Source organism: Mercenaria mercenaria, chromosome 2 (genome assembly GCF_021730395.1).
Source record: "Mercenaria mercenaria strain notata chromosome 2, MADL_Memer_1, whole genome shotgun sequence".
Taxonomy (NCBI): Eukaryota; Metazoa; Mollusca; class Bivalvia; order Venerida; family Veneridae; genus Mercenaria; species Mercenaria mercenaria.
In genome coordinates this window covers 37,183,713-37,211,454 of record NC_069362.1, presented here as the reverse complement: position 1 = coordinate 37,211,454, position 27,742 = coordinate 37,183,713, and the positions used below count along the sequence as shown (strand labels likewise).

At 34.6% G+C, this 27,742-nt stretch overlaps 1 protein-coding gene across 1 annotated transcript in view; it reads right to left on the bottom strand.

The window, feature by feature from the left end:
* Nucleotides 1–27,742, bottom strand: part of LOC123563741 (TPR and ankyrin repeat-containing protein 1-like) — a 59,033-nt gene that overhangs the window by 29,521 nt on the left and 1,770 nt on the right. Inside the window, exons 4-16 of the mRNA XM_053525258.1 lie at nucleotides 14,243–14,381; nucleotides 13,929–14,062; nucleotides 11,523–11,798; nucleotides 11,135–11,278; nucleotides 10,760–10,876; nucleotides 10,025–10,177; nucleotides 7,531–8,516; nucleotides 6,078–6,279; nucleotides 4,727–4,901; nucleotides 2,411–2,582; nucleotides 2,038–2,242; nucleotides 1,756–1,884; nucleotides 276–682 (exon numbers count right to left, since the gene is read on the bottom strand). Coding sequence (XP_053381233.1) covers nucleotides 276–682; nucleotides 1,756–1,884; nucleotides 2,038–2,242; nucleotides 2,411–2,582; nucleotides 4,727–4,901; nucleotides 6,078–6,279; nucleotides 7,531–8,516; nucleotides 10,025–10,177; nucleotides 10,760–10,876; nucleotides 11,135–11,278; nucleotides 11,523–11,798; nucleotides 13,929–14,062; nucleotides 14,243–14,381 — 3,239 coding nt within the window. The remainder of the gene's footprint in view (nucleotides 1–275; nucleotides 683–1,755; nucleotides 1,885–2,037; nucleotides 2,243–2,410; nucleotides 2,583–4,726; nucleotides 4,902–6,077; nucleotides 6,280–7,530; nucleotides 8,517–10,024; nucleotides 10,178–10,759; nucleotides 10,877–11,134; nucleotides 11,279–11,522; nucleotides 11,799–13,928; nucleotides 14,063–14,242; nucleotides 14,382–27,742) is intronic.

Below are 27,742 nucleotides of genomic sequence, written 5' to 3'. Positions count from 1 at the left end.
ATTCTGATCCAATTCTTACAATATCTTACAAGCGGAATGTAATGTAAAAGTACAAGAAATTGGATTATTTGTCTGCAAGAACATTTGTCATGTTTGCATACACATAAAACCAGCTATTAGAAATAATTTATTGAATACAAAAAAATTGCCTGTTGTGACAAAACAAAACATTTGAATACACACTTTAAATATGAAGACAACACTTTTTAAAAACAAATATTTCTAGTTATTCTGTTGGAAAAAATTAACAGTAGTTCAAAGTAGTTTGAAGATACCTTCAACGATCCATCATCATTTCTCTCGAAAAATGAATTGCCAACAGAAGCATCAAGTTTACACAGCAACTGTCTTGAAGTGAGAAACAACGGGTATGCGTTTTCCTGCAAATCCTGCAAACGATTTGGTAAAGCTTGGTCGATATTCTCAGATTGATGTTTTGATAAATTTTCATCGGCTTTCATAAACTCGTTAAATGTTTTCCTGACCTCAGCAGCTAGTACATGATTTTTTGTAACAAATATCTGATGAAAATGTTCATATGTCTCTGAATCCTCAACACAATTCTCTTCGTTTACATGTTTAGTATTTTCATTTTTAGTATTTCTCTCGCAAGAATGGCTTTCGTTTTCAATATTTCCCTCACAGGTAGTTTGGTTGCTTTCTTCAGCTGTTTCTTCTAATTCTGAAAGCAAAAGTGTATTGTGTATTAACTACTATGTTTATCAAATAAAATACTTGACAAGATAAGAGGTAATGGTAGATTTCCCGGAAGCACACAGCAACCAAAAAACAGTCATAGAGACATGCATCGCGAAGTAGGCCCACAACAAAAGAAGCTGTAACGGAAAGATAGTGTAGACGAGTTGCTTCAAAAATACAATAGCAAGTACATTATGAATATATGCAAAATACAAAAACAAATGGAGATTGGATGGTAAGGGGTAGATTAAAGGGTCGGTTCTTGAGGGAACATGAAGCAAGGGTGAATATTAAACAAGGAAAGTCACGTTCCTTAAACGTAGTATTCTTACAACGTCGTAGACACGTATGTGCAAAACACAAACACACATAAATATAACTAACATACACAGAGAAAAAAGAGAAAAGCATGAAAACAAAACATCACTGTGGAGCACAGCCCATGGCAAACATGCATAGATACATTTACACACACATACGCAGGAAAAAACAGCAGCCTGGCATCGCCCAAGGACGGCCGGTGTAACATTAAATATTGACCCCGTTGACAATTGACCCCACTGATCAAAATTTAATGTTGAAATGTTGGCGGGGTCAATTCTCAACGTTGAAAAAGGACCTTTTGATCAAGATTTAGTGTTGAAATGTTGACAAGGTCAATTCTCAACGTTGATAAAATTACGGTGGGCACGTTAACTTACTCGTTGTAAAATCACTGTGAGGCACCGCCCATGACAAACACCCACAAATACATATACCCACATACAGAAGCAGGAAAAACAACAGCCGGGCACCGACTAAGGATGGCCGGAGGATAAAATTACTGTGGGCACGACAACTACCTCATGTTAGAAGGAGAGAGGAAGCAAATGAAGCGTAAATGCAAGGGAAAAGGATGGGGTTGAGCGATGGAGGTAAAGAACTGGCATTATATGAATAAATACTTTTTTCTCTGGACTTTCAGCCCATGACATCGGACATACCGAAATACATAGACATAATACTGTGTTTTATGCAGAAGGCAAACATTAAAATAAAAAGTGATTCTAATTTTACCACTTGTGTCATTGTTCTCATGTACTTGTGTTCTCTCTGAACCTGGGAGTAATGGCGCATCGATTGACCTATTGTACCAGTACAATCTGAATTGGCTCCAAAGTCGATATAAACAACAAGTTGTCTTCCCTTAAAATAGAAGAAATTGATACTGAAATGAAATAGAGTAGTAACAAACTAGAATAAAATGAAAACATAATGTTTCAGTTTTTTTTTGCTGTCGGTGCTATCAAATACGTATTCAAAAAACCTTTGTTTCGAGATCTTTGTTGTAAATTATACCTGTCCCACTGCGTCCAAGTAATAAAATTGCCTCTTTTCCACTCAAATTGATGATAGCATGCTCTAAGTCAGTGACCTTAAATGGAAAGTCCACTTTCACGTTGCTGCTCTGCAAGATATGCTTAACAAGCGTCGTGTCCCAAGGATAGAACTTCAGAATATGGTATTCCGTTTCATTAGCACTGGCAGGAGGAAAATGTTGCACCTGTAAAGAACAAAAAAATCCTTTCATGTGAAAAGAACTCATAACAAAACTAAATATTGTATAAGTTGTGTAAATAAAATCATGAAACGGTAAACAGTTAATTAAAAACATGTGTTAAAAGATACTTAGAAGTCACTTGTGCAATATCATCTTGCAACAACATATTACCTCTTCTTGATGCCCTGGATCATCTTTAGGACCATTTTCGGTAAACAGCAAAGGGTATGCTATGTCGGTCGCTCTAATGCGTTGATCATTTTCCTTTTTTAAACCCTTTAGTTTTCTTCGTATGATACAACTCTCGCCACGTTGATGTGAAAGTTTAATTCTATCTACAGACCTGTGGACAATCATACATCAACAGCAATTTTTATTTTACATTATGAATAACAAAAACGAACTATACATGACATGCATATAATTGAACCTCAATTCGCGTATACATATAAAAACAAAAGTGCCATAGTGGCCATAAGCCGCTCACCTGATCTTAAATGTTTGACCATGAATATACGTACGACATGCTGACTCATGAATTGCAAAGACTGTTTTAGTATAAACTTGTGGTCCCAAAAAGGAGCCAAGTGCCATCATAAGAACAAAGCTTTTGTCAGTGCCCCCATTTGAACACATTTTAGAGAGAACCTCGTAATGGTCTTACAGACTAAGTTTTACGAAGATCGCCGAAGCGGTTAATGAGTAATTGTTTAAAAGTAGTTCTAGTTTTAGCTCCAGGGCCCCTAAAGAAGGCTGATTGCCCCCATTTGAATACAGTTGGGTGCGAACTTTACAATGACCACGTTTGATGAAGATCTATCACGTGGTTCATGAGAAGAAGTCATTTGAAAGTATTTCTAATTTCAGCTTTAGCGGTTCCTTTAAGGGGACAAATGTCCCCATCTCAATGAATTTTTGAGAGGCCCTTACAATGATGCTACAGGTGAAGTTTACTGCACATCCACCAAGCGGTTCAGGAGAATAACTTGTTTAAATATTTTTCTATCATTAGCTCTAGCAGCCCCTTAAAGGTACCAGACGCCCTAATTTGACAAAGGTACGTTATAATAATGCTACAAACCAAGGTAGATGAAGATCCATCAAGCGGTTTATGAGAAGAGGTCGTTTAAATGCATTTCTATCATTAGCTCTCGGGGCCCCTGAAAAGGGTCAAGTACCCCCATTTGAACAAAATTCGGATAGGACCTTATATTAATGCTACAGCCCATGTTTGACGAAGATCCATCTAGCGGTTCATGAGAAGAAATCGTTTAAAGGTTCTTATTTAGCTCTAGCGGCCCCTAAAAGGCGCCACGCGGAACCATTTGAACACATATACAAGTATGAGAGAGAACTTTACCAGGATGCTACTGACAAACTTTAAGGTTGGTGTAATTCTGACCAGCAGTTTTAGAGGAAAAGATGTTTATGTAAAATTTTGGACGATGGACGCCGGAAGACGGACACAGGACCATAAGCCTATACTTATAGCTTTAGCTGAACCTGAAAATAAGACCACCCGCTTAGCTCAATAGGGAGAGCGCAGATCTACGTATCGCCGGGTCGTGAGTTCGATCACAGAGCGAGCTTATGTTCTCCATGACGAATCGATAAAAAGACGTTGTGTCTGAAATCATTCGTCCTCCAGCTCTGATTCATGTTGGGAAATTGGCAGTTTTACTTGCGGAGAAAAGGTTTGCACTGGTACAGAATCCAGGAACACTGGTTACATTAAATACCCGCCGTTACATAACTGAAATACTGTTGAAAAACGGTGTTAAACCCAAAGCAAACAAACAAACAAAAATATGACAAATGCTAACATGCATTTTTCGAAACTTATTGTCTTTAGTTAACTGTAAAGATAATTTCCTAAAGTTCAAAGCTCAGAGAAATGTTATAAAATCAGCAATAGATGTACATGCGTACTGCGCATTTTTAATTCACATTTTCGAAATTCTTCAAGGTCGTATTAAAAAATGTAAAGATGAAAGATATATAAATATAGTAAATAGAGGATAATATGTTTTTTGCATGAATATAGTGTAGTTGTGCGAGTTGTGTTCAATTCGCTGTTCCCGATAATTTCGATTTATTGATGCGGTTTTATTTTCTGGCGTTTCAAACGGTCTCCCGAGTAATGTCCCTCTGTGGAAGGTTAAATATCGTGTACTCTTATATATACTGGTTAGAATGTACAATAGGCAGGTTGCGACCATTGTAATTTCTTTATTTTGAATTGAAATAGTTTGCTTTACTATCCATATTCATTTTTATCACTTCCAACGAAAGCAAAATCACTGTCCAAGAGTAATGAATAGTTCTGGGTAACCAGTGAACACATAAAAAATATGTCTCAGTGCAGTGAAAATATTGAAAATATCTGTAATTGCAGTGAAAAATAAATACAATGAAACTATGAATTATATTTCATCAATATTTCTGAATATTTCATTACAAAGTATATATCAAAACGACATATTTTACCTTTTAATTTTGTCATGATCCATAACGATATCCCATACTCTAATAAGTTCTGTGTAAATCCTGCCACCACGGACTTGTGATGCATCATCCTCGGCAGAGAACTTCAGTCGGTGATCGGCAGTGTCACTGCATCTCGACGAGAAACTTATTGCTTTTTCCCATATTATTCTTCTTCCTAAATGTATTCAGTAAATACAGAATATAAATATGTATATCTGTAATAACATATACGACAAAATATTAAAAGCTAATTAATCCTATTATCCAGCCCAGCTAAATGTTCTTGACGGCAAAACGCCAGCATCATTGTGGTCTTTTGGGATTATGAAGTCCATTCCATACATCTGAATGACACGACTTTGCTGAAGCCTGTACTAGGAATGTGATGCGCGTTGCACATTCCATTACCTCTCTTGAACAGACTCAGTTAAACTGAGTCTGTTATTTTTGTGCATGGTCGTGTTCTTTGCTTCCAAATGAGCTTCTAATGAATGTTATTTACACTAACAACATCAGTTTTCAGTATCATGTAGCGGCTGTACAAAGTATCCACGTACTTGGACTCAGTTTAGCTTTGTTGTATTTTCTGGTCCTTTAGGCTCATAGAATCCATTAAATTTTACTGTCATAGAGTTTCGCTTTATCCGCTCTTGAACAGACTCTGCCAGCCTTTTAATTTTCTTGTTTGCGTTCTATGCTTCCTAAAGATGTTCTTGTAAATTCCATTCGCATTCTCTCTGCCAGAAATCATTTCGCAGATGAAATGCTTTCGATAATGGAAACAGGCAAGCTTCTCACAGAGGTTACCTTCCCTTGCTCTCATTATAACCGCTGCATTCACAAGATACCATGTGACGATGAGAAAGTCACATGACATTGCAAAATAGCACAGACGCCAAAGAAACATTCCGGCAGCCTGTTTCATTTGTCAAACGTCCAAATAGATATTTTTGACAAATTTCACTTCAATTTGTTATTTGAACAATTATGTGCGCGAATATCACCATCTAGATGCGAATAATGCAATTAAAAAAACAAAACAAATCTGGTTAACAAGGAAGAATATAACAACTCGTGATTGCAGAGATTAATGTACCGAAAGGGAAAGTAATCGCTGTGGGGAGTTTAGGACATAGGGCTTCGACTTTTGCTTTCTACAAATTGTGGTTGAAATTCAACAGCAGAAATATGTAAGTGACCTTATGTACTTCTGTAATGAAAATTCAATATATTGCTTCTACATAGGGGGACACTATGTTGAGCTTTCTTTTTAAAAGTTGCCTATCTTTCCTACATTTTGTTAGTAGTATTCGACTGAAAAAAAAACACACCAAAAACACAACTGATTTACCTTTGCTCAATTTTGCCTCAAACAATCGTAGAGTTGGTGGTACATTTGTTAGCTCTTTACATAAATGCCTCTGCCAGTCCCCACTTGCTAGCATCCGAATGATCCGGACTATTTTGCATTTCAATTTTGACATTACTTGTTTATCTTCTAACGTTTTCCGCACTTTATCTGTATATTCAACTTCCCATGTGAGATTTTCAAACTGCAAGGAAATAGCTATATATATATAGTATTTAAAGAAAACGATACTAAAATAGAAACAATCTCATTTACCTCACATAAGGTTTTTATGCTAGGCTTCCAACCTCAATAAAATACTATAAACTCTATTATAACACGGCAAGCAAATAACCTACATACATGTAGAGCAAAATCTATCTCTGGTTATTCTGCAATAAACCACTCGCGTGCAATGACGTCATCCGATCCAGGCGCGTAGCACGGTCGTAAAAAGTAGTTACCATTTTTTCTAACACTTTTGTTACTAGTTTGTCGTGTTAGAATTGAAATAATAAGTTCCCAAGTGTGATTTATCGTAGAATAACCCGTGTTTTTCGTTCTTATGCGAAACAATATATATCACGAAGGCCTACGGCCTTCGTGATATATTCTTACGCATAAGAACTCAAAACTCGGGTTATTCTACGATAAACCACGTTTGGGAACTTATTATTTCTTAAATATACAATAGGGTTATCATAACAGTAGTTTTATCTAGGATGTTATATTCAGCTCGAGTGGATTTACCAGTCTTGGAACACCCGAGGTGCGCAAGCACCGAATGTAATATGGTCTGGTAAAATCTGCGTGAGCCATATACAACATTCCAGATCAAGCTACAGTTGTAATGAAATTCTAATCATATACTTCCATGTTCTAAAATGTGTTTAACAAAGAACAAACCCTACTGTAACGTTATGGATGATATTTTAAATTGGACTTCTTTCATTTAGCATGCCCTTGGAACGTCATAACGTCATTTTATACACGCACACTAGATTCCCGTGCTTCCTTTACATATAGAAAAAGCGTTATTGAATGTTTAAAATGAAAATGAAAAAATTAATGTCAGCAGTTTGCAATTTTATGTTAGAATAGTGAATCTATATGACTCGCTATTCATTAAAAAAGGTTTTCTGCTTAACCCAGGTCCATATTAGTAAAATAAGTGCGGGAACATGTTTAGTACGAATTTGTATTTCAAGGCAGTACAATATGGCATTTGTTTTCTGCTTGTTCGTATTTACTTGTGAAATACAAGCCGTATCATTTACAGAATTTATACAGTTTCTTTAATTGAAGTAGGTGTTGGTATTTTGTTAAAAATTGCCAGTTTATATTATTTGTGTTATGAGCCTCTTCGGTGAAAAAAGCTGCTTTAACTTGTTTTGACATAAAACCTCATTAAATCTCTAAATCCTTAATGTTAAACAGCTACTTTTGAGATAAATACCGAATTCTCAAGATCTAAGTCTTCATCTGCATCTGCTATTTCGTCTTGGTCGTCCTCCTTCTTTTCAATAATTTGGGTGTTAACCGGTAGCGAGACATTTAGTACCCTAATTTGTTGTGTACCACCATCAACAACTTCATCTGATTCGAGAGGAGGGGGTCCAGACATATCATCGTTTTCCAAATCCGGAGCTTCTGATATGGCAACAAGGTAATTTTCTTCTACATTTTTCGGCGCGAAACTCATTTTATCTGCAATATCGTCTAATGTTTTTATTCTTTCACCTTTCCTTTTTTGTACATGTTCCGTTTCTTGAAGACAAGACCTTTCATCCTTTGCGGTCTTGCTGTTTTCATTTTCTCCTCTTGCTTTATTCTTATGTTGACTTTTGTGTTTATTTTCCGTCATCCCAACCACTTTTGGTTTTGTTATAGTTTGATCTACGGAGGTTTTTCTACTAGTCAGTGTGATATCTTTATTAATTTTTTCAATCTCATGTGTGTGTCTGTCAGCACTTTTGACTACAACATTTGCTGGTAGAGATGAGATTAAAGCTTCAATATGTTTCCTGGTCGCTTCAGTTTGTTCTGTTAAGCTTTGTGGTGGATGTTTAGATTTGATTTCCTGAGCAAGTTCGGTCTCTACTTCGGAAGACTTGCTCTTTGCGTCATTTTCAAGTTCCTTGTAAATTACCTGTTCACGTGAAGGCTTTATCTTAGATGCATCTTCAAGAAATTTGAGAAGACGGGGATGTGTTTTCTTTACATAATCACTTGGGTATTTCCGCTCCTTATTGCAGTAATTTGCAGAAATAATCTTACTGCAAAGCATCTCAGTAAGCCGAAGAACAAAATCATCATAGTCTGCTTTTGCTAAGAGGTGATATATGCAGTCACCGTTTGCATCTACTTGTTCCGGATCAAGATATAAATATTTATCTTTTTCTTCTTCCTGAATATGTAGCAATTCTTGTATAAATGTCAACTCTGAAAACAAAATTGAGTTAAATTTCAAAATTGGTGTTTGCAACAGCTTGCGAATGTAACATGATAAGATACATTCAAGACAAATGTTTTCAATTTTTTGCAATTCTTACAGGGAGTGAGGGGAGCTGTACATTTCATTACCTCTCGTGAATAGATTATCAAATCGAGACTAATTCGTTGCTTTGTTGCGTTCTATGCTTCCAAGGACCTTTTCACAGATTTTATTATAAATGTTTATTATATTTATTTCATAATTTTTCTAGGCTTTTAAAGTGAATAAAGTTCAATGTTTTTGAGTTAAATAAAATTCCTGCGAGGGCAGAATCTCTATAATACTACTCCTTTGTAGTCTTGAAATAAGTTAAAAGACAAATATTTGAAATATGTAGGGATAACGCATGTTTTTTTCGTGTTATAACATCTGCAGAATCCCGAGGGATTGGTTGGTGCCCGAGCCCGTTAGGGCGAGGGTACCAACGTATCCCGAGGGATTCTGCAGATGTTATAACACGAAATGAACATGCGCTAACGCTATTCTAGCATAAAACGCGTAAAAACCAAGTAAATGAATATATTGTCTCTCAACATCAATAAATTTTCACGAAATGCGCGGGAATGTCTGAGTTGGTTTTTTACGTTGACGTCATTTCGTTTTGAATTATCCGTTATGGGGCAGAATGACGTTTACGCTTTGCCACGGAACGTGCATATAAAAAAAGGTGTTATAACAGCACGCGAGCGCGAGAATCTCTCTGTTAACACACGTTTTCTCTCCTGTTAAAACACCCCCGAACATATAATACCATAGTTTTTAAAATAAAAACATCCATCAAAAATGCAAAGAAATGCATTTTCAAGTTCATAAATGTCTCAATTTAGAAGCATTCGACTTCTCGATTTTACGAAATAGTAATTAATAAAAAGAAACATAACCCTGCTTATCATAAAAGGGACATAGAACCTTTCTACTATTGTCTATTCAACAAAAAGAACGTCACTGCATCTAGTTACTGATGCAAAATATCATGTCATTTTCCAGCCTTTATTGCAAGTCTACTATCTCTTAGCATCCTTTCAAACGATTACTATTATAGTGAAAATGAAGATCGTTCATGTTATGTATATTCCAAATGCATTCGACACTTACACGGGAATTCAAATCGCGAAATCTTCTAAAACAGTAACGACATACTAACTGTGAGGCATTAGGCATACACAAAACTTTTCAAAAGACACATCGAATGTAACTGTCTTCCCGTGATATGTCAACTAAATTTACAGGATATTTACATTTATGAAAACCGATATATTGCTTACATTAAAGCAGGTGTAGTGGCACAGATACTTTCCATAACACAGTTTCAAATCATTTTTAATTAGTTAATGCTTTCCAGAAAAATTCGATCTATTTAAAATTTCCTTACTGACTCTTTCGTCAAAATGTTACATCATTCATTAACGAAACTCATTTATGTTTACTTCTATCCTGTTCAACATGGAACACTTACGTTTCTCTTTCAAGGCAATACAAATTGCTGCATGTATCGGTGTATCACCATTGTATATAGACATCCATGAAATATCCGCTCCTCTTTTTATCAGTTCGATGACCAGTTTGAATTTTTGTAATTCAACAGCATTTTTTACTGCCATACGACCATCTGAAAAGGTTTGATTTTTTAAAACTTTTGAGACGATTTAACTATTAACAAGAATGGTTGTCTATAGGAAATTTATAAATGCTGAATACGTTATGAAAAATATAAAAAGTCACTAAAACAATTATAATAAAACAGTTGATTTGCCTTGCTTATAATACAAGCAATATTTCAATATTTCATAAAACATATAACTGCTACTAATATTTTGTGCTTAAATGATGCAAGGGGCTGCGTGGCTGGATGGTTTAGGTCGATGACATTGAAGCACGTGCTCCTAACCAATCCCGCTTGAGATGTAGATTGATATTATTCCAGCAGGGTTACGGAAGGTCGGTGGTTACCTAGGTACCCAACCGTGTCTGAAATAATACCCGGAAGTGCCCACGAGGTCTTGCTGCACTACCAAAAACTGGAAGGTCGCCATGTGACATAAACTTGTGTTTGTGAGACTTTAAACACAACAAACAAAAAAACACACACAAAAAAAAACACGATGTATTGCTTAAATTTACAGTGTATAAGGATTTTGATTCAATATACAATTTTAACTGTTTCAACAAGAAAACAATAATTTTCATTTACTGTCATCTCCTATTCGCCAGCCGCTGTCTAGTAAGCAACAAGCTACACGAAGTTCATCTTCTGAAGCCAACGATGTATCTAAGATCAACGGTTCCACAGAGAATTTTATAGCAAATGCTAAAAATTGAAAGCATATCACGTTAAAAAGTTTCAAAACAAATTAGTATCATTATTGTTTTTATAACAATTCTTGGCTAAAGATTATTTCAGTCATATATCCTAGTCAGGTATTTTTTTGTCTGTCGCAAAAATGTTGATTAACACCAATATGACCTTTTGCCTGTTTTTCCAGCTTTTGCAGGTTATCATTATATCTTTACGTTTACTTACTCAATTCAGAATATTAATATCAATGCAGATTACACAAATGCTTACCTTTAAGTTCTCTTAACGCGAACGACCTCTTCTTGTACACCTGTATAGTCAAATCCAGCAGTGCCCATCTTTTGTGGTTGACAAGGCTGTCTATGATCGTGAAGTACTTCTCTTTTCGTAAAGAATTTAGACAGATTGCTACATCTGAAAAATGAAGACTTGCTGGAGGTATTTCATTTATGTGTTAGGAATAACTGTATACATGTGTGCACTGTATGTCAAACATATGATTATAAATTATTTATTATAACTAACACACCTCATTTAACTTAAAGCTCTTTTTGCAGAAAAATGTATCTATTTAACTGATTTAACAACATGCAGAATTGCAACATTTCATAACTGTCCGGCGTTTCAATTCATACGAATGAAATCTAGTTAACTTCACCTTCTTGATTTATTTCTCCTATGTATTTTGACAAATCATCCACAGCCTTCTCAATGATGGAATGACATTTGTTTGCATGGTCCATATTTAATAAATCTACGAGTAGTTTAATTCCATCTGTTTTATCAGCTGATAGTTTTTCGACAGCGTTTAGGTAAAGCTTTTCACAATTTTCACATGTTCGTGTTCTGTGTTTTCTTTCATGCCCGACTGCATTTGTTCCACTCCTTTGATTCTTGGTTTCTCTCTGGTTATAATGTAATGCTTGTATCCCACCTGTAATAAAATGTAACACATTTCCAAAGTTTCATCCGTATACTTTTAATGACTTGTCTGAAGCCCAATTAGAGTTTGAAGAAGTCAGTGTATTTATTTACTATGAATATGCCAGAAAAAAGAAACAACAGGGCCATGATGGCCCTATATCGCTCACCACTGCTCTTAATGATAAGATCAAGTTTTGACATAGATCACATTGGCATACACATTAAATATCATCAGATCAGGATAAATATTTTCTTTTAACTGTCCCTTTTGACCTAAGGGTCACATAATAGTCAGGGCCAATCTCCATATTAGGTTTGACGGCCCTAGGCTCAAATGCTGCATTTTTGTACAAGCATGGCTATTTCGTACCCTGGAAGACTTAAATAACATTTAAAACCAGTCATTAGATGCCGCTGAGGTTTATTCATTTAAATAAAATAAAGGGAGGTAATTTGTCATAAATTCAGTCAAGTGTTACCTGCCCTGATAGTCAGAGTCAATCTGATGGCATAAATGACATTTCAAAACAGTATCTTCATTGGTTACTGAGATACACTAATTTTGATTTGAAACAAAAGGAGTTAATTTGACATAAATCAATCTATAGTTGTCTACCCTGATTGTCTCAGTCCAACTTATGACAATAATGACATTTCAAACGAGTCCTATAAATACTTACTGAGATAAATCCACTTTTATTAAAATCAGGGGAGGTAATCATGCATTGGTATAAGAATGTAGAAGATATAGAGTACAAGATTTTACAACAATATATTAGAAAAGTATTCATATCGATAAACGGTCAATCAAGAGTTATCTACCATAACTATTTCTTACCATGGAAGACATAAATAACGTTTTAAACCAATCTCTTTAGAAGCTGCTAGGTATATTCATTTACATAAAAATAAAGGGAGGTAATATGTCATAAATTCAGTCATTATGTATCTTCGCTGATCGAACAAGTCAATCGGATGGCATAAATGAAATTACAGATCAGTATCTTCATTAGTTATGAAAATATACCCACTTTAATTTGAAATAAAGGAGGTAATTTGACATAAAATCAGTCCATAGTTATCTTCCCTGATTGTCTCGGTCCAACTAATGACAATAACGAAATTTCAAATGATTACTATATGTACTTACTGATATAAATCAATTTTAATCAGAATCAGGGGAGGTAAAAGTAACTCCACAACCTATGATTGGTTCTGAGAGATTCATCATGGAATCCAAGGTTTATTGTTGTTGAAGATATTTAGCAAGTTTGTATCAAATTAAATCATAAATGAAGTCTGTATAAGGCTGCAAAAGCCAAATATCAAATTTTGGACCTTTAAGAGGCCATAACTCTGGAACCCATGACGGGTTCTTGCCAGTTTTCGAGAGGAACCGAGATATTTTGCCGATACAAGTTATGTACAAGTTTTATTATTAAAGTTGATTGCAAAATAATGTCTCTATCGTGTTCACAAGTCAAAAATAGCAAATTTTGGCCCTTTAAGGGGCAATGACTCTGGAACTCATAATGGGATCAGGTCAGTTTTCGAAAGAAACCGAGATATTACACCAATACAAGTTACGTGCAAGTTTTATTAAAGTTGATTACAAAAAGTGGTCTCTATCATGTTCACAAGCCAAAAATGGCACTTTTTGGCCTTTTAAGGGGCCATAACTCTGGAATCCATAATAGGATATGGCCAGTTTTCGAAAGGCATCAAGATATAATGCCCATACAAGTTGTGTGCAAGTTTGATTAAAATCAAAAACAGAATGTGGTCTCTATCGTGTTCACAAGGAAATTGTGGACGGACGACGGACGAAGGGCGATCACAAAAGCTCAAAACGCAATAAAATGTTTAATTTATACTACGGTATGTTATTTCATTCTCTGTTTTAATATTTTTTTAAACTAATAGTTATTCAAATCAATCAGAGAGGCCGAACGGGAATTGTGGGGAAGCCACTTACACAAGAGAATCATTTATTTTCACCAAATAGCATACTTGCATACTAGTGCATGGAGCACTCTCCACAATTAAAATACGAAAGTCGTTACTTGGCGTATGCTGTAAGCTCTTTCGGAGTAACTTAAAATCAAAAATTGAAACAAATCATACTTCAACATTTCCTTACCTTTCGTAGGCATATTATCAATAAGGGCTTTGTTTCTTTGCTCATCAGATAAGTACGAACCAGCTTGCTTCTTTTCGTTGTTCTGAACATGTCGATCCACCCCACACCCATGAAGGAATTCTGTCACATTTTTCCTTTTTACATAATGATAACAACAACATGTTATGAATTGCCTAAGGTCTCTGAAGATAATAGTCGTATGTCTTAATATATTAATTCCCAATAACCTAACACAAGAGACATTTAACAAAATGCAAACAGTCATAAAAATATTAACAATATTCGTAAATAAACTGTATAAATTCAAAGCTCACCTGACTTTTCTATTGACTTTTTTCTCCTTTTTTGCAATATGAATCAATGTGTTACCATTACTGTCAAGCTTGTTCTGGTCCAAATCTGCCTTTTTGCAATAATTTTGTACGAGGTGTTTTAGAAAGTTAGGCTTGTTTGCTGAAAAAATATTTAGATCTATTATCGTTGCAGGTCTTCATTACTGTTTAAATATTGATACAATGTTTCATTACAGTATGTTCATTTTCAGCCATTTTATATATCACATAATTGGTTTATTCTACGATCGTCAATGTATGCGTTAATTTGCTTCTGATATTTCTTTGATGTTGTCAAAATGTATTACAAAGTCTTGCTGTAACGTAGCGTGGCCATTCCATACAACATTTCATAACCTTTTAACCAGTTTTATTTAACATAATAACAGTCTTTTTATTAACTTAAACATAACATTTTTTACGTTAATATTACCAAGTAAAAGTGACCATAACTATTTAGCATTTCTCTCTCCTCTCTATTTCTAACTCTAACATCTAACTCTAACTCTAACTGATCACATTAAGATGCTTTTCAACATATATTCAAGTAGCCGTCTGGCCTCTACATTACGCAATTTGTCGTGCATTTTCCTGAAACATAATTTCTTTGACCGAGGAAATGCTGTATGCTTAACCCCTGGGCTATATGTTTAGTGACAGATTTGACAGCAAGTACAGAAAGGACATCGGACATTATGCTATGGATTTTGCCAAAATTTTAATGCCATTTCATGATTATTGTATCTGACCATTTTATATAATGGCTTCAAATACTCATAAACAAGTTACAGTCGAATACCGTTACCTCGATAACGATATCGACTATCTGGGACTACCTTGTACTTGTGTCGGACGTCTATATCCAATGCCTTTTTCAGAAGGTTTGAAAGGAGAAAGAAATAATATGTTTTATCAATGCAATGTAAATGCGGTTATAATTCTATTGACAAATAAAACATCTTAAAACATACATACATACATACATACATACATACAACTTTAAATTTTTCAAAATATACGTGTAAACATTAGCATTTTTATTCCTTCCTTAAACAAGTCTGAATGCAGCGGTAATGTTCGTAGTTGAGTAGTCATTTTGACTGTGCTTCGATAACGAAAATTTGCCAGTTAAATACACATATTGTTACTCAATCCTAAATGGCAGATGTTTACACCGTCAAACAGAAAAAAATATTTTGTCCAAAGAAGTTGTTATATTAAAAAAAACAGCTTGCCCGCTTGCACGCTGTTTTATAAGACTAGTTATTGGGGATTAAATGCAAACTTCCTGGCATTTAGATTTGATTAAAGATTAAATATCAAACAAACAAACACACAAACTAACTTTATTATCATTAATACACTGCCGGACAAGAATAGGTTGATTTTCACACCTTACAAATAACATGGATATTTTTGACATGCTGTGATATCGACGAAACCAGATGTAAAAACAGTACAGGTAAGTTGACGGGACTGAAAATCTCATCGAGCTAAACAAAATATCGAGCTAATCACATCGAGGTAATGATAAATAATTACATTAAAATATATAGGGAAAAATTGGGACCGACTAAAACACATCGTGCTAACCGGAGTATCGAGCTAACCGATATCGAGGTAACGATATTCAACTGTATATACCTATCAAACTGTCACAAAAAATACGTTTATTTCATATTCATTGCCTTGAAATTCGAACAGTTTGTGACTGAGGGTCATATTTTACGAAAAATGTAAAATGTGTATTTTTAGTGAAATAAGCATATGCATTTAAGGTTTGCCTATTATAAAGTGTTTAAACCAATAAATAAACTCTTACCATGCAGATTATCAGTTTTATTAACATTTTAAAAATAACTTAAAAGCGAAAACTTAAAGTGGGACGAAACTTTTGTTGACACAACTGTACTTTTAGTTCTTTCCACTTGAGCGCCCATGGTAACTGATGCATTGATCATAGCCTATTGTTAGTTTTCTATACATCTATTACTATACTGTATTGACGCATGCAATACACATGTACGAAAGTGACCGGGCATTATAGGGAGGGTTATATATTAAATACATGCAATGGTGAAGCTGGCCTAAAAAATGTTTAACATACATTTGAGTAGCTGGCCTTTTTCAGTTGTAGCGGAAGGGTATAGGGGACTATCTAGGCAACTGTAGGTTCAGGGGTGCCTGCGTTTTAGCATTTTATGACACATTTGGGCGCATTCTAGATGCATTGTTTGCTCTTTTCAAGGCCCCTATATATTAATTTTGGTGTGTTTGGTTCTTCAGTTTTCGAAATCATGCGTAGGCACAGTCCTGCTGTGCTAATAATAACGGCAACGCCACAGAGTCATTCACATTTAGCCTATACTTTTTAATGTCTAGCAAACATTTAAATGTACTTTCTGTTATACAATGCAAAAAAAAGAGAATAAAACAACATAAAGATACAATGTAGTAATAAAATTCCGACTGGTCCAATGGAACAGAACTTAACTAGGTAGTATCAACATCTATGTAGATATTCTTGGGGTGTTAGTTCCTTGAAGGTCGTTACTAGTATTTCGGACGGCTTCGGAATCAGTTTTAGATGTGTAGGTGAATTGGTGTTAATTCTGGTGGTGTCAGTGTTAGTTCTTGGGGCGTCAGTGTTAGTTCTGGAGTACCGGTGTTAGTTCAGAAGGCACCAGGGTCAGTTCATGAGTTGGTGTCTAGTGTAGTTCTGTTAGAGTTGATGATGTTGGATCCAGTGGTTCTTTGGTTCGAATTAAAGCAAAGGTTGTTCTTAAAAGGCATTCTAGGTGTGCCAGTATTGCGTCTTACAAAGAGTAAAAAGGCATTTGCACCACAGTGGCACTATTGTAATAGAAGTTCATCTATATCTCATTGTCATGTTTAGGCTGAAGACACATACATCTAGTTGCATATGTCTAAACACCTTGCTTGGTCCATGACTTGCAACAGACACAGTTGTCTCAATCCTGATGACACTCAATCGACGGACTTAGATTGTCAATGGCAGCAGACCAGATTGAAAAATTCATAAGATATACTTATCAGGATCAGCCTGCTTTCAAGCATGACTTTCTATGTCCATTGTTTATTTATTATAGTGTTTTCTATGTTTGAAATCTTTACAAAAACGAATAAATATGTAGATATGCAAGGTTTACAAGACTCAAGCAATAAGTGTCAAAATAGTTTATGCAAAATTAATTTGCTGACACCCTGTATGTATTTTCCCCCTGTGACTAAGTACCATTTTCGCAGCATACACATATAATAACTATTTACAAAGGCATGTGAAATATTTTATTGCGTCTCTGGAGGGAAAGATGTTAAAAACGTAAAAATGATTAATGTTCATATTTCAATAGAAATGAGAATGAGAATGAGAAATGTCCACAAAGTCGAATCGAATATATCAAGAAATGGTATTTAACTATCTGTATTATGCTATTTCAGACGTCTAGCCCTTGGTCAGTTTTTACATAACTGGATAAGCAATCTGAATAGGAAAATGTCCGAGGTCCTTTTGTACACGTTTTCTCTATTGTAAATTTTATAGGACAAGATAAAAAAAGAACGTAATATTTATTCAGATTTAAGAATTTTATATTAAGACTCTTTCAAACCTGTAACATTACATTGCGTCGGATAAATGGTTTTGTTTAATAAATATCATGAACTGAAACAATATATGACTGTTCTGCTTTTTAGTTATTCAAGAATTTAGTATAACAGTGTTTTGTATAAAGCCTGATAGGATCTCCTCAACTAAGATACCGGTACAGGTAATGAAAGTTTCCTGTGAAAAAAAAAAAAGAAAGAAAAAGATCACATTTTATTTTGTTTTTAGGTCAAATGACATAATGACATAAAATAGGTCATACGGTCCCTGCTTTTGATGATCGATGATGATCTCTGGAGCAACGTGAGATCCGATCTGGCAAAATCCACTCGAGCCGAATACTGCATCCCAGATCAAGCCACCGTTATAATAACCCTATTGTATTTATGATAAAAATCCATAATGTCATTACAAGGCCAATACACATAAAAGTCAGATGTGTCAATTTTATTTTTAGAAACGGTTGCGGTCACAAAGTAATTGACAGAATAAAATGTAAATTTCAGCATATTTTTTAACACAAAAATGTGTTTGTGCGTAGAAATGTGATCAGGCTAAGCACATGACCTTATGGATTTACATAATTTTCGGCGCTTAACGTAAAAACAGTTTAAGGACAGGATTCACAGACATTCAATTTATGCTTAAATGTACACGCGATACATCATGCATATGAATATAGTTCACGATAGTATCGCATATGGAAGTAACTAGAATAAATTTAGACTATTTCCTTCGGATGTTTACATGACTGAGCTGTCAAAAGGCCTCCCATGTGTTTATATATTTTGACAGGTCGAGTTGCTCTTGCAGGAACGACGATAAGGTAAGTTTATGAATTAATTATTTTGCAACGAGTACAAAACAATGTTGATAATCAGTCGTCTGTATTTCAAGACCTGGAAACGATCTGCCCAGTCATTTAAACGGGTGGAGAACAGAGCATACCGGTATGCTCGGTATATATATATATGCATGCAGCCTACTGTCACCAGACTTTCTAAAGATAAATCATTAGATGCAGAATTAACGCATTGACCCGTTGTTTTATACTCAAAGATAGTAAATCGATCAGAATGGGTCACTGTCATAGCAAATAAAACGTTTATGCACTTGTTGCGTTCAAATTGACAGAATTTGAACCTTAGAAAGAAGACGGCCAGAAACCCTTTGCATAAATTAATACATGTATGATTGGACGTGAAGCTGAATCATACGGTTAGCTATGACGTCTTGTGTTTGTTTCAGATGAATATCTGCAACATGGAAATATTGTAGATCTAATTTGTAAACTGTCGTGGAACCTGTGTTCGGCTCGCACATTTCCTATTCAGCAGGAATGCATGAAGGAGACCAACAGTACAGAAAGGTAATTGTCAATATTCATAGAGTCTATGTACAATATGTTTGATAATGTATGAAAAAGAAACGACGTTTGTACTGGAGTAAGCAAACGAAAGGATACCTCTGCATAGCTGAAACAGTCAAGGGCCTGAATGAAGCATGGTCATGACTTAAATATTAACAAATAGATACAAGTTGACTGATAATAACATAGATAACACCAGATTATAAGTAGAATTATAATTATTTTTCATGGCATGCATGAATTGTTCAACTACATCAACTGCGCTATAGGCCTAATTAAGGAAGTGAAGCTAGATCTACATGAGTAGTTTCAAAATACATGAATTCACACTTGTCTGTATTCCATATAATGTTAATTTCTAATATGCATGCATAAATTGTACAACTGCATTAAAAGTTTGTACATCAGCTGTTCTGTAGGCCTAATTAAAGAAGAGAAGCTACATCAGTAGTTTCAAAATACATAAATTCACACTTGTCAAGATTCCATATAATGTTAATTTCTAATAATTATTTTTCATATGGCATGCATGAATTGTACAACCACATTAAAGTTTGTACATCAACAGTGCTGTGGACCTAATTAAAGAAGTGAAGCTACATGAGTAGTTTCAAAGCACATAAATTCACACTTGTCAAGATTCCGTACAATGTTAATTTCATTATACCCATAGTTTTGTTATACTGTACTTATTTCAGATGAAGATGTAAACTGATCCAAATAAACAATGGGATAATGAATGTTATAATTTCAAAGAAGAAGATTACACTTTTATATAGGTAGGTGTCAGTGTTTTGAAAATAAATGTGGCATTTACTAAAGCATTTATTAAACTAATTATAATAATTGATTTTAGATCTATGCATTTCTCAAAATTGTTTTAATATAAAGTGCCAGCAATTGAATTTTAAAGAGAAAGTACATTTAATTGTGAAAGTAAAATTTATGTATATATAAATGTATATGTTGGTCTTTTACTGCAGTTGAAGTATGATATGGTGAATAAATACCCTCAATGCAGCCTTGTGGAGCTTTGGCTAGACCATGAACAGTAGACATCAAAAAGGTACAGGATAGTTGCTGCTTTTATTAAGTTCTTTCATGTATATACTAATTATCAGTTCATATGAAACTTGGTACACAACATCAGCACGAAGTGGACAGGGCTATCAAATTTGATTATTTGTTCCTTTAGTTAATATGCCATTTGTTTATTTTTAAATTACTATATCACAGCTACCTTGATACCTTGTGTATTAACATTCCTTCTGTAAATTCAATCAGATTCAAATGGATCATGACATACACATACTATAGTAAATTTTACACCTGGTGACCAATTTCTAAACTTACGGCCCTTTTTTGACTTTGAATTAAATACATACTACAGTATGTACTCACCTCCTCCCCCACTTTCTGTTACATACCCTTGTAACTTGTTATACATATTAACCATAAATGTCAGAGCCTTTATCTATTTCAGGGATGTAATGCTCCCCCCTTTTGAAATATAACAGTTATATTTGTATTTAATGTACTCCTCTCCTCCTACAGTTTTCATACTGTGTCACAATGGAAATGTAAGTTGAAATGAAATTATCAGCATGAAGTAGGCATGCACATATTGCCAGACTTCAATTTCAGGTTACTTTTTCTTGAGTTATGTCCTTTACTTTAATATATCACAAATACACTTGTACATTGTGTAGGCCTACTCACAGTTTCAAACAATTCAAAAGAAATAGTTAATTATCAGCATGAAGTGATCATGTGCGTATAGTGTTAGTTGAAAATGAAGGCCGGTGTATGAAGACATAATTATAGACAAATATATATATCATCTGTTAAAATTCATAGGTTTTAGTCTTCATTACTTGTATAGGGTACTATTTTATCACTTCTTATTAAAGTCATGACATTTTCTTAATATATCTGTCAGACTGATATTGTTATAATTCTAAGATATAACATTTTAGATTTTGTATTCTAAAATTTGTAGTTGTTATGAACAAATGAAACATGTAGGATTTATAGTAAGTGTAAAAATCACTACTTTTTTCTCATTTCAGATGCTCATCTAAAGGGCCGCAAGTGTTTGAAGCATTGGTCAACAACAAAAAAAAAAACTGAACTATTTGATGGATCATACAGAATGTACAATCAGATTTCCAGAATCAGAGAAATAGAAGTATCAAGTGTTAGGAAGATAGGAAAATATGCATCATGCATGAAGAACCTGCCTTAGATTAATTTGCAAAATACAGTGAAATCTCACAATTGCTTATGGAAGTTAAGAATAGTGTACTCTTCTGGAAAATATGTGTCCAGACAATACTGCAACAACAGTGTTTCTTCTTTTTTCAATTTTCTGATCATAATTCTACATAATAATTATACATAAAAATTGTAAAATGGTTACATGAATAATTTAAAACGTCTATTCATATTTCCAGACACAAATTTTGAGAATCAGAGAAGAAATATCAAGAATTAAGGAAAAAGAAATATCTGTCATGCATGAAGAACCTGCTTAATATTAATTTACAAAGTACTTTGAAGCCTCAAAACTGTTAATGACATTATACATATGGACGATTAGAAATGCGCATTTTGATAAATCATCTACTGGCACAATAATTTTTTTTCAATTCACTGAGCATAGTTCTACATAAACAATGTAACTTAATAATGTAGTTTTTGAAAAAGTATTAGGCTTTGAAGTTCCAGCGATTTTTTTCCTTCTGTATAAAGTACCCCTAAAAGGACATCTTCCCAATTGAAAAATGCAATCCTTTTTTCCCAATTATCATCCAAACTTAGTTACATTGACATTCACCATGATTTAAACATTCAAACAGTTTGTTTGATGATATTTACATGGAATTAGACTTAAGAAAGAAGCATTCTAAATGATGTTATTAATTAACTATAAAAATTCCCAATCTGAGTAAAAACCCCGCTGCTTTCCCCAATTTATCTGCTATCGAATCTTTTCCCAAAAGGGCAAAAAATATCACTGCTTTCATACTTGTTTTATAGATGTTTCATGATGTTTCAACGTAAATGTGCTATTGCTTTTTTTTGTGGTGTGGAAAGTGAGATTCAAATAATGTTTTTTGCATTGTTAGTATTTTTTCCGTGATTGGGCGGATTTTCAAATTTCTTGGCAGGGTTATTAAATGTTATATTTTGATGTGACACATGCTAGATTCAGATGATAAGTCAAGGTCACAATTAAGTAGTCAAAAACTAACCTTTTTTGTCATTAACTTTTTAGCTCACCTGAGCATGAAGTGCTCAAAGGTGAGCTTTTGTGATCCCCCTGTGTCCGTCGTTTGTCTGTCGTCAACAATTTGACTGTTAACACTCTAGAGGTAACAATTTTGGTTCAATCTTAATGAAACTTGGTCAGAATGTTACTCTCAATTCAATTATGGACGAATTTGATATTGGGTCGTCTGGAATAAAAAACTAGGTCACTAGGTCAAATCAAAGGAAAAAATTGTTAACAATCTAGAGGCCATATTTATCACTATATCTTCATGCAACTTTGTCAGAATGTTAATCTTGATGGTTATTAGGTTAATTTTGAATCTGGATTAGGTGAGATCAAAAACTAGGTCACCGGGTCAAATCAAAGGAAAAGCTTGTTAACGCTCTAAATGCCACATTTATGACTTATCTTCATGAAACTTGGTCAGAATGTTAACCATGATAATGTTTCAGTCAAGTTTAAATTGAGGTCAAGTGGAACCAGAAACTAGGTCACCAGGTCAAATCAATGGTAAGCTTGTTACACTCTTAGAGGCCACATTTATAACTATACCTTTATGAAACTTGGTCAGAATGTTAACCTTGACAATCTTTAAGCCAAAGTCAAATCTGGGTCAGGTGGGATCAAAAACTAGGCCACCAGGTCAAATCAAAGGAAAAACTTGTTAACACTCTGGAAGCCACATTTATGACTGTATCTTCATGAAACTTGGTCAGAACGTTAACCTTAATTATCTTTAGGTCAAGTTTAAATTTAGGTCAAGTAGTCAGAAACTAGGTCATCAGGTCAAATCAAGAGTAAGCTTGTTACACTTTTAGAGGCCACATTTATGACTATACCTTAATGAAACTTATTCAGAATGTTAACGGTGACGATCATTAGGTCAAGCTCAAATCTGGGTCAGGGGGTCAAAAACATGTTACCAGGTCGAATAAAAGGAAAAGGTAGTTAACACTCTAGAGGGCCACATTTATGATCATAATATAATGAAACTTGGTCAGAATGTTAATCTTGATTATCTTTAGGCCAAAGTCAAATCTGGGTCAGGTGGGGTCAAAAACTAGGTCACCAGGTCAAATCAAAGGAAAAGCTTGTTAACACCCTAGATACCACTGTATCTTCATGAAACTTGGTCAGAATGTTAATCTTGATGAACTTTAGGTCAAGTTTGAATCTGAGTCATGTGGAATGTGACCTACTGACCTACTTTATTTGTTTTAAAGGTACAGCCTTGAAATTTGGACGACATGTTCAGTTTTGCACACCGATCTTAAAACTGACTTCAGTGACCATGAATGTGACCTACTGACCTACTTTCTTCAGGTTAGTCATACAGGACTTTCAGGGCCCTCTTGTTATGAATGTGTTGCAGCTCACATAACTTGGCACATATATTTATCATAACAAGATGACATGTATGTAAAATTCATGACTCGGACTTCTAGCTCTAGGTTACTGATATATATAGAAGCTCCTTTTAAACTAGGTTAAAATGAAACCAGCTTACTACGTTATGAAAACTTTTAAAGCATACTTATTCCAAGATATATAGTAAACTCCTTTTATGTCTCCGGTGTCAAAGAACTTAACCCATACATCAAATTCATATAAAACTCTGTTTACATCATCAACATGAATGGATCGGGACTTCTATGCCTAATTATTTTTTTCTGGAGTCGTTGCCCTTTTGGACCTCGAAATAATTCCATCACATTGTAAACTTAAGTCCTACATTTTCCATCCAACTGAATTGAAACTTGGTATACATCAACGGCATGAAGTGGATATTTACATGTTGTCCTGACTTTTATGATCGATTATTTTGTCTGGAATTGTGGCCCTTCTTTGACGGCTAATGACAACTACATTGTTGTTAAGCATCATGGACATTTTGTAGACATGTGCATTTGCTTTGTGTTCAGTTGTTTTAGTTATGTCATTTTTACTTAATAACATTATTGAGCCGTCGGTATACTACATGATTAAATGATACATTTTCTGTCAACACCATTCTAGTTCCTTTTGCAACCTCCATGAAGGAATATTGTCAAACTGTACAGATAAGGGGAAGTAACACTGTTTTGGAATTCAGTTCCTTTTGTAGCACAACTTTATATGCATAATTGTGTATTGATAGTATATACTTTTATATGTGTGGACATGCATGAATTTGTTACGCTGCAAAATACTAGTAAAACTGTTGTCATAAATTACTTAACTTGTTGTCCCTTTCATTCTTTTTACCATTAATAGCACAGGCATTAACAAAAGATACTATATACTAACACTTTTTGTTTGTAAATATGTTCTACCTAATTATTAAAAAAAAGCTAATCTTGTTTCCAAGACCTTGTGTAAAAAGAATTCCTACATCCTTGTGTCTATCATCAGTCTTGTACAGAAATGCAAGGCCGTCCGCTTAGCTCAGTAGGGAGAGCGTTGGTCTACGGATCGCGAGACATGTTCTTGGTTACGGTTCAATTAAAGACATTGTCCACGTCTGATAATTTATGTAGGGAGGTTGACAGTCATTTGCGGAGAACAGGTTTGTACTGGTACAGAATCCAGGAACACTGGTTACTAGGTTAACTGCTCGCCGTTACATGACTGAAATACTGTTGAAAAAACGCCATTAAACTCAAAACAAACAAACAGAAATGCAAAGTATTACAAGTTCACAAAGAGGAACACAGCTAGGCAGTCAGGCAAAAAGTACTTTCAGTTGTCGGTAGTTTATAAATGCTGCGATTTCGTGACTTCTCGACAGTACTTGTTTATGTAGAGGAACAGCTAAACAATTAATGATATTGGTTCCCCAAACTTATTCTTTCAGTGATATGTTTTTCCACAGTGCAAACCTGTTCTGAGAAAAACCCAAAGGCCTTGAAAAATCGTCCAAAGTAATGCATATGTTTTAACAGCGGAGTGTCCTATATTCATCAAAGTTGCACCCAACTATTTTGGCAATAATATTTTCTCAAAATTTAGACCAGAGGCCACCATTACATATCTATTATTCAAACTTTTTCCGAGGAGAACACCCTGAAATCTACTCCCGATCGGAGCTATGTGTCTCGCTGGTGGCACATTCATTCTAAACTAGAGCCTAACCCCACCAAATAAAGATATTTCTAGAAATAGGCATGACTAAGGCCTTTTAAGTCGCTGTCAAGTGTCCGAATTGCTTCTTCTAACCTTAAGTGTCGAAAACGCTATTTGCAATGTAGAATATATCTCCTGTGAAGAAGCTATCCAACAGACTCGTGGAAATCGTAAGGTGCACTAAACTGTAAACAAAATGTTCAGATAGGCACTCCTTCATGTAACTCGGACGAGGGATCTAGCAAAGTTTTCAGCATTTAAGCTTATCAACGAAGTCAGCGGAGATCATAAAGTCAATCTGTTGTCAGGCTAAAGGTGCTAGCGTGCAAAAAAATGCCCTAAATGAAGACCTTTATTGACATAATTACATTTATTTGATATAACAGAGCTCCATCGGGTTTGAATAGTTTAAATGGCTGCGATATGTATTTCTGCGTACAGACTGAGGGTTTAAATGACTAGTCTGGTAGTCGAATTATTCAAAAGACCTAATGGTCTTGAAAGTAAGAAATTTTACAAAGTTTGGAACGATAACGCTTTTATTAAATTAAACAGACCGTTTGAAAAAAGTAAGATAGTTCAATGAAGCAGATGATTTAGATTTCATTTGAGGTTGTAGAATATTTTGACAAAAAAAAAATAAAAAAAACTGTTAATTATTCTTGAAATATTTTTTGACTGTACTATTTGAATAGTGTTATTGGATCTTTCACACCTGTCGAGAATGATTATCGGGATAAAGAACTCTCCCTTAAGGTAAATGTCGTGAAGAACTATCCTTTATTATATTTGGCGGGAATCGAACGCGATTTCTCCGTGCAATTTTCATATTTATAACAACTAAAAAGTAGTCCGTCATGTCAACAAAGGACGATGAAAACAATCGTTTGAAGCATTCTAAAGTGTATTTTTAAACGTAAATCGTCAGCCTTTTGAAAAAAATTGGGGTAATTTAAAGGGTGGCAGGAACTAGATACATGTCTTGTCTGTCTGTAAATACATTTTAAACGGACTCCGCATGTATTTTGAAGCAGCCCTTGATTTTGAAAAAACATGACCAGTTTTGTTATCAAATTCGTTATCGTACGACTTATGAAAGAGTCGTAGTCGTAGTTTGACTATTTGATCGTATACTCCGTTCCAAGACGAATTCATTGGTATATACTTATTATAACTTTTCTTCAGTAACAAACCCGCAAATCTAAATTATTTAGACCCACTATTTTTTCGATAGAATGAACCTTAAACATTCGGCCACAGAAACTACTCTTGAGTGTAATAGTATATACTTTCCGAAGTTAGCATACTTTATAACGACCCATAAGTGCATCAAGTTGCTGTCTGCATTTATTATTTAATTGTAAATAGCACCTTGATGCACTAATGGGTCGATAAGAAAATGATATTCTTTTTTTAAATGAAACTCTAAAGTGAAAGGCGATACCTACACACGAAAATTTCGAAGAAATATCTATGCATTACTTACGCTATTCAACGGTTTTTAACAACTTTACATTTCTCGTGAAATGATAGAAGTGGAAACTCCCAAAGTCGCTCAAAAAGACAAAAACAAAATCGAGAAAATTTATGAAATACACCTGTTTAAGCTTTTTATAATACTTCTGTCGTTTGACGTTTGACAGGCTATTCTGACCCGAAGATTGAAAAATTCATTTAAAGTTGTAGGCCTACAACTCAGTATTTTCCGTATGTTTAAGAAATGAAGTGATTTTTTTATATATGAACGACAGAATAGGATCGGCAAATCCAGAATCGCGCTAGCGATTCATGATTTATTTGCCGATCCTATTCTGCCGTTCATTTCGCATGGACACCGAAAAAAATAGTTTCATTTCTTATATTTACATTATATTTCCTTTGCATATGTAAACCATATAATATTATGATTTGCATATAATCTGTAGCATTAAGCATAAAAATCAGTTTCCCGGCCATTCTGTTCGCCTGACGGAACAACTGCGACGTCATCTAAGGAACGTTCTCCCTGGTTATACGCGGACGTCGTCAAAACAGCGGCCGGTTATCACTAAGCAGCGATGACGTAACTTTCGCGCCTTTCCTTTTGCTGTTTATACGATATGAACGTCA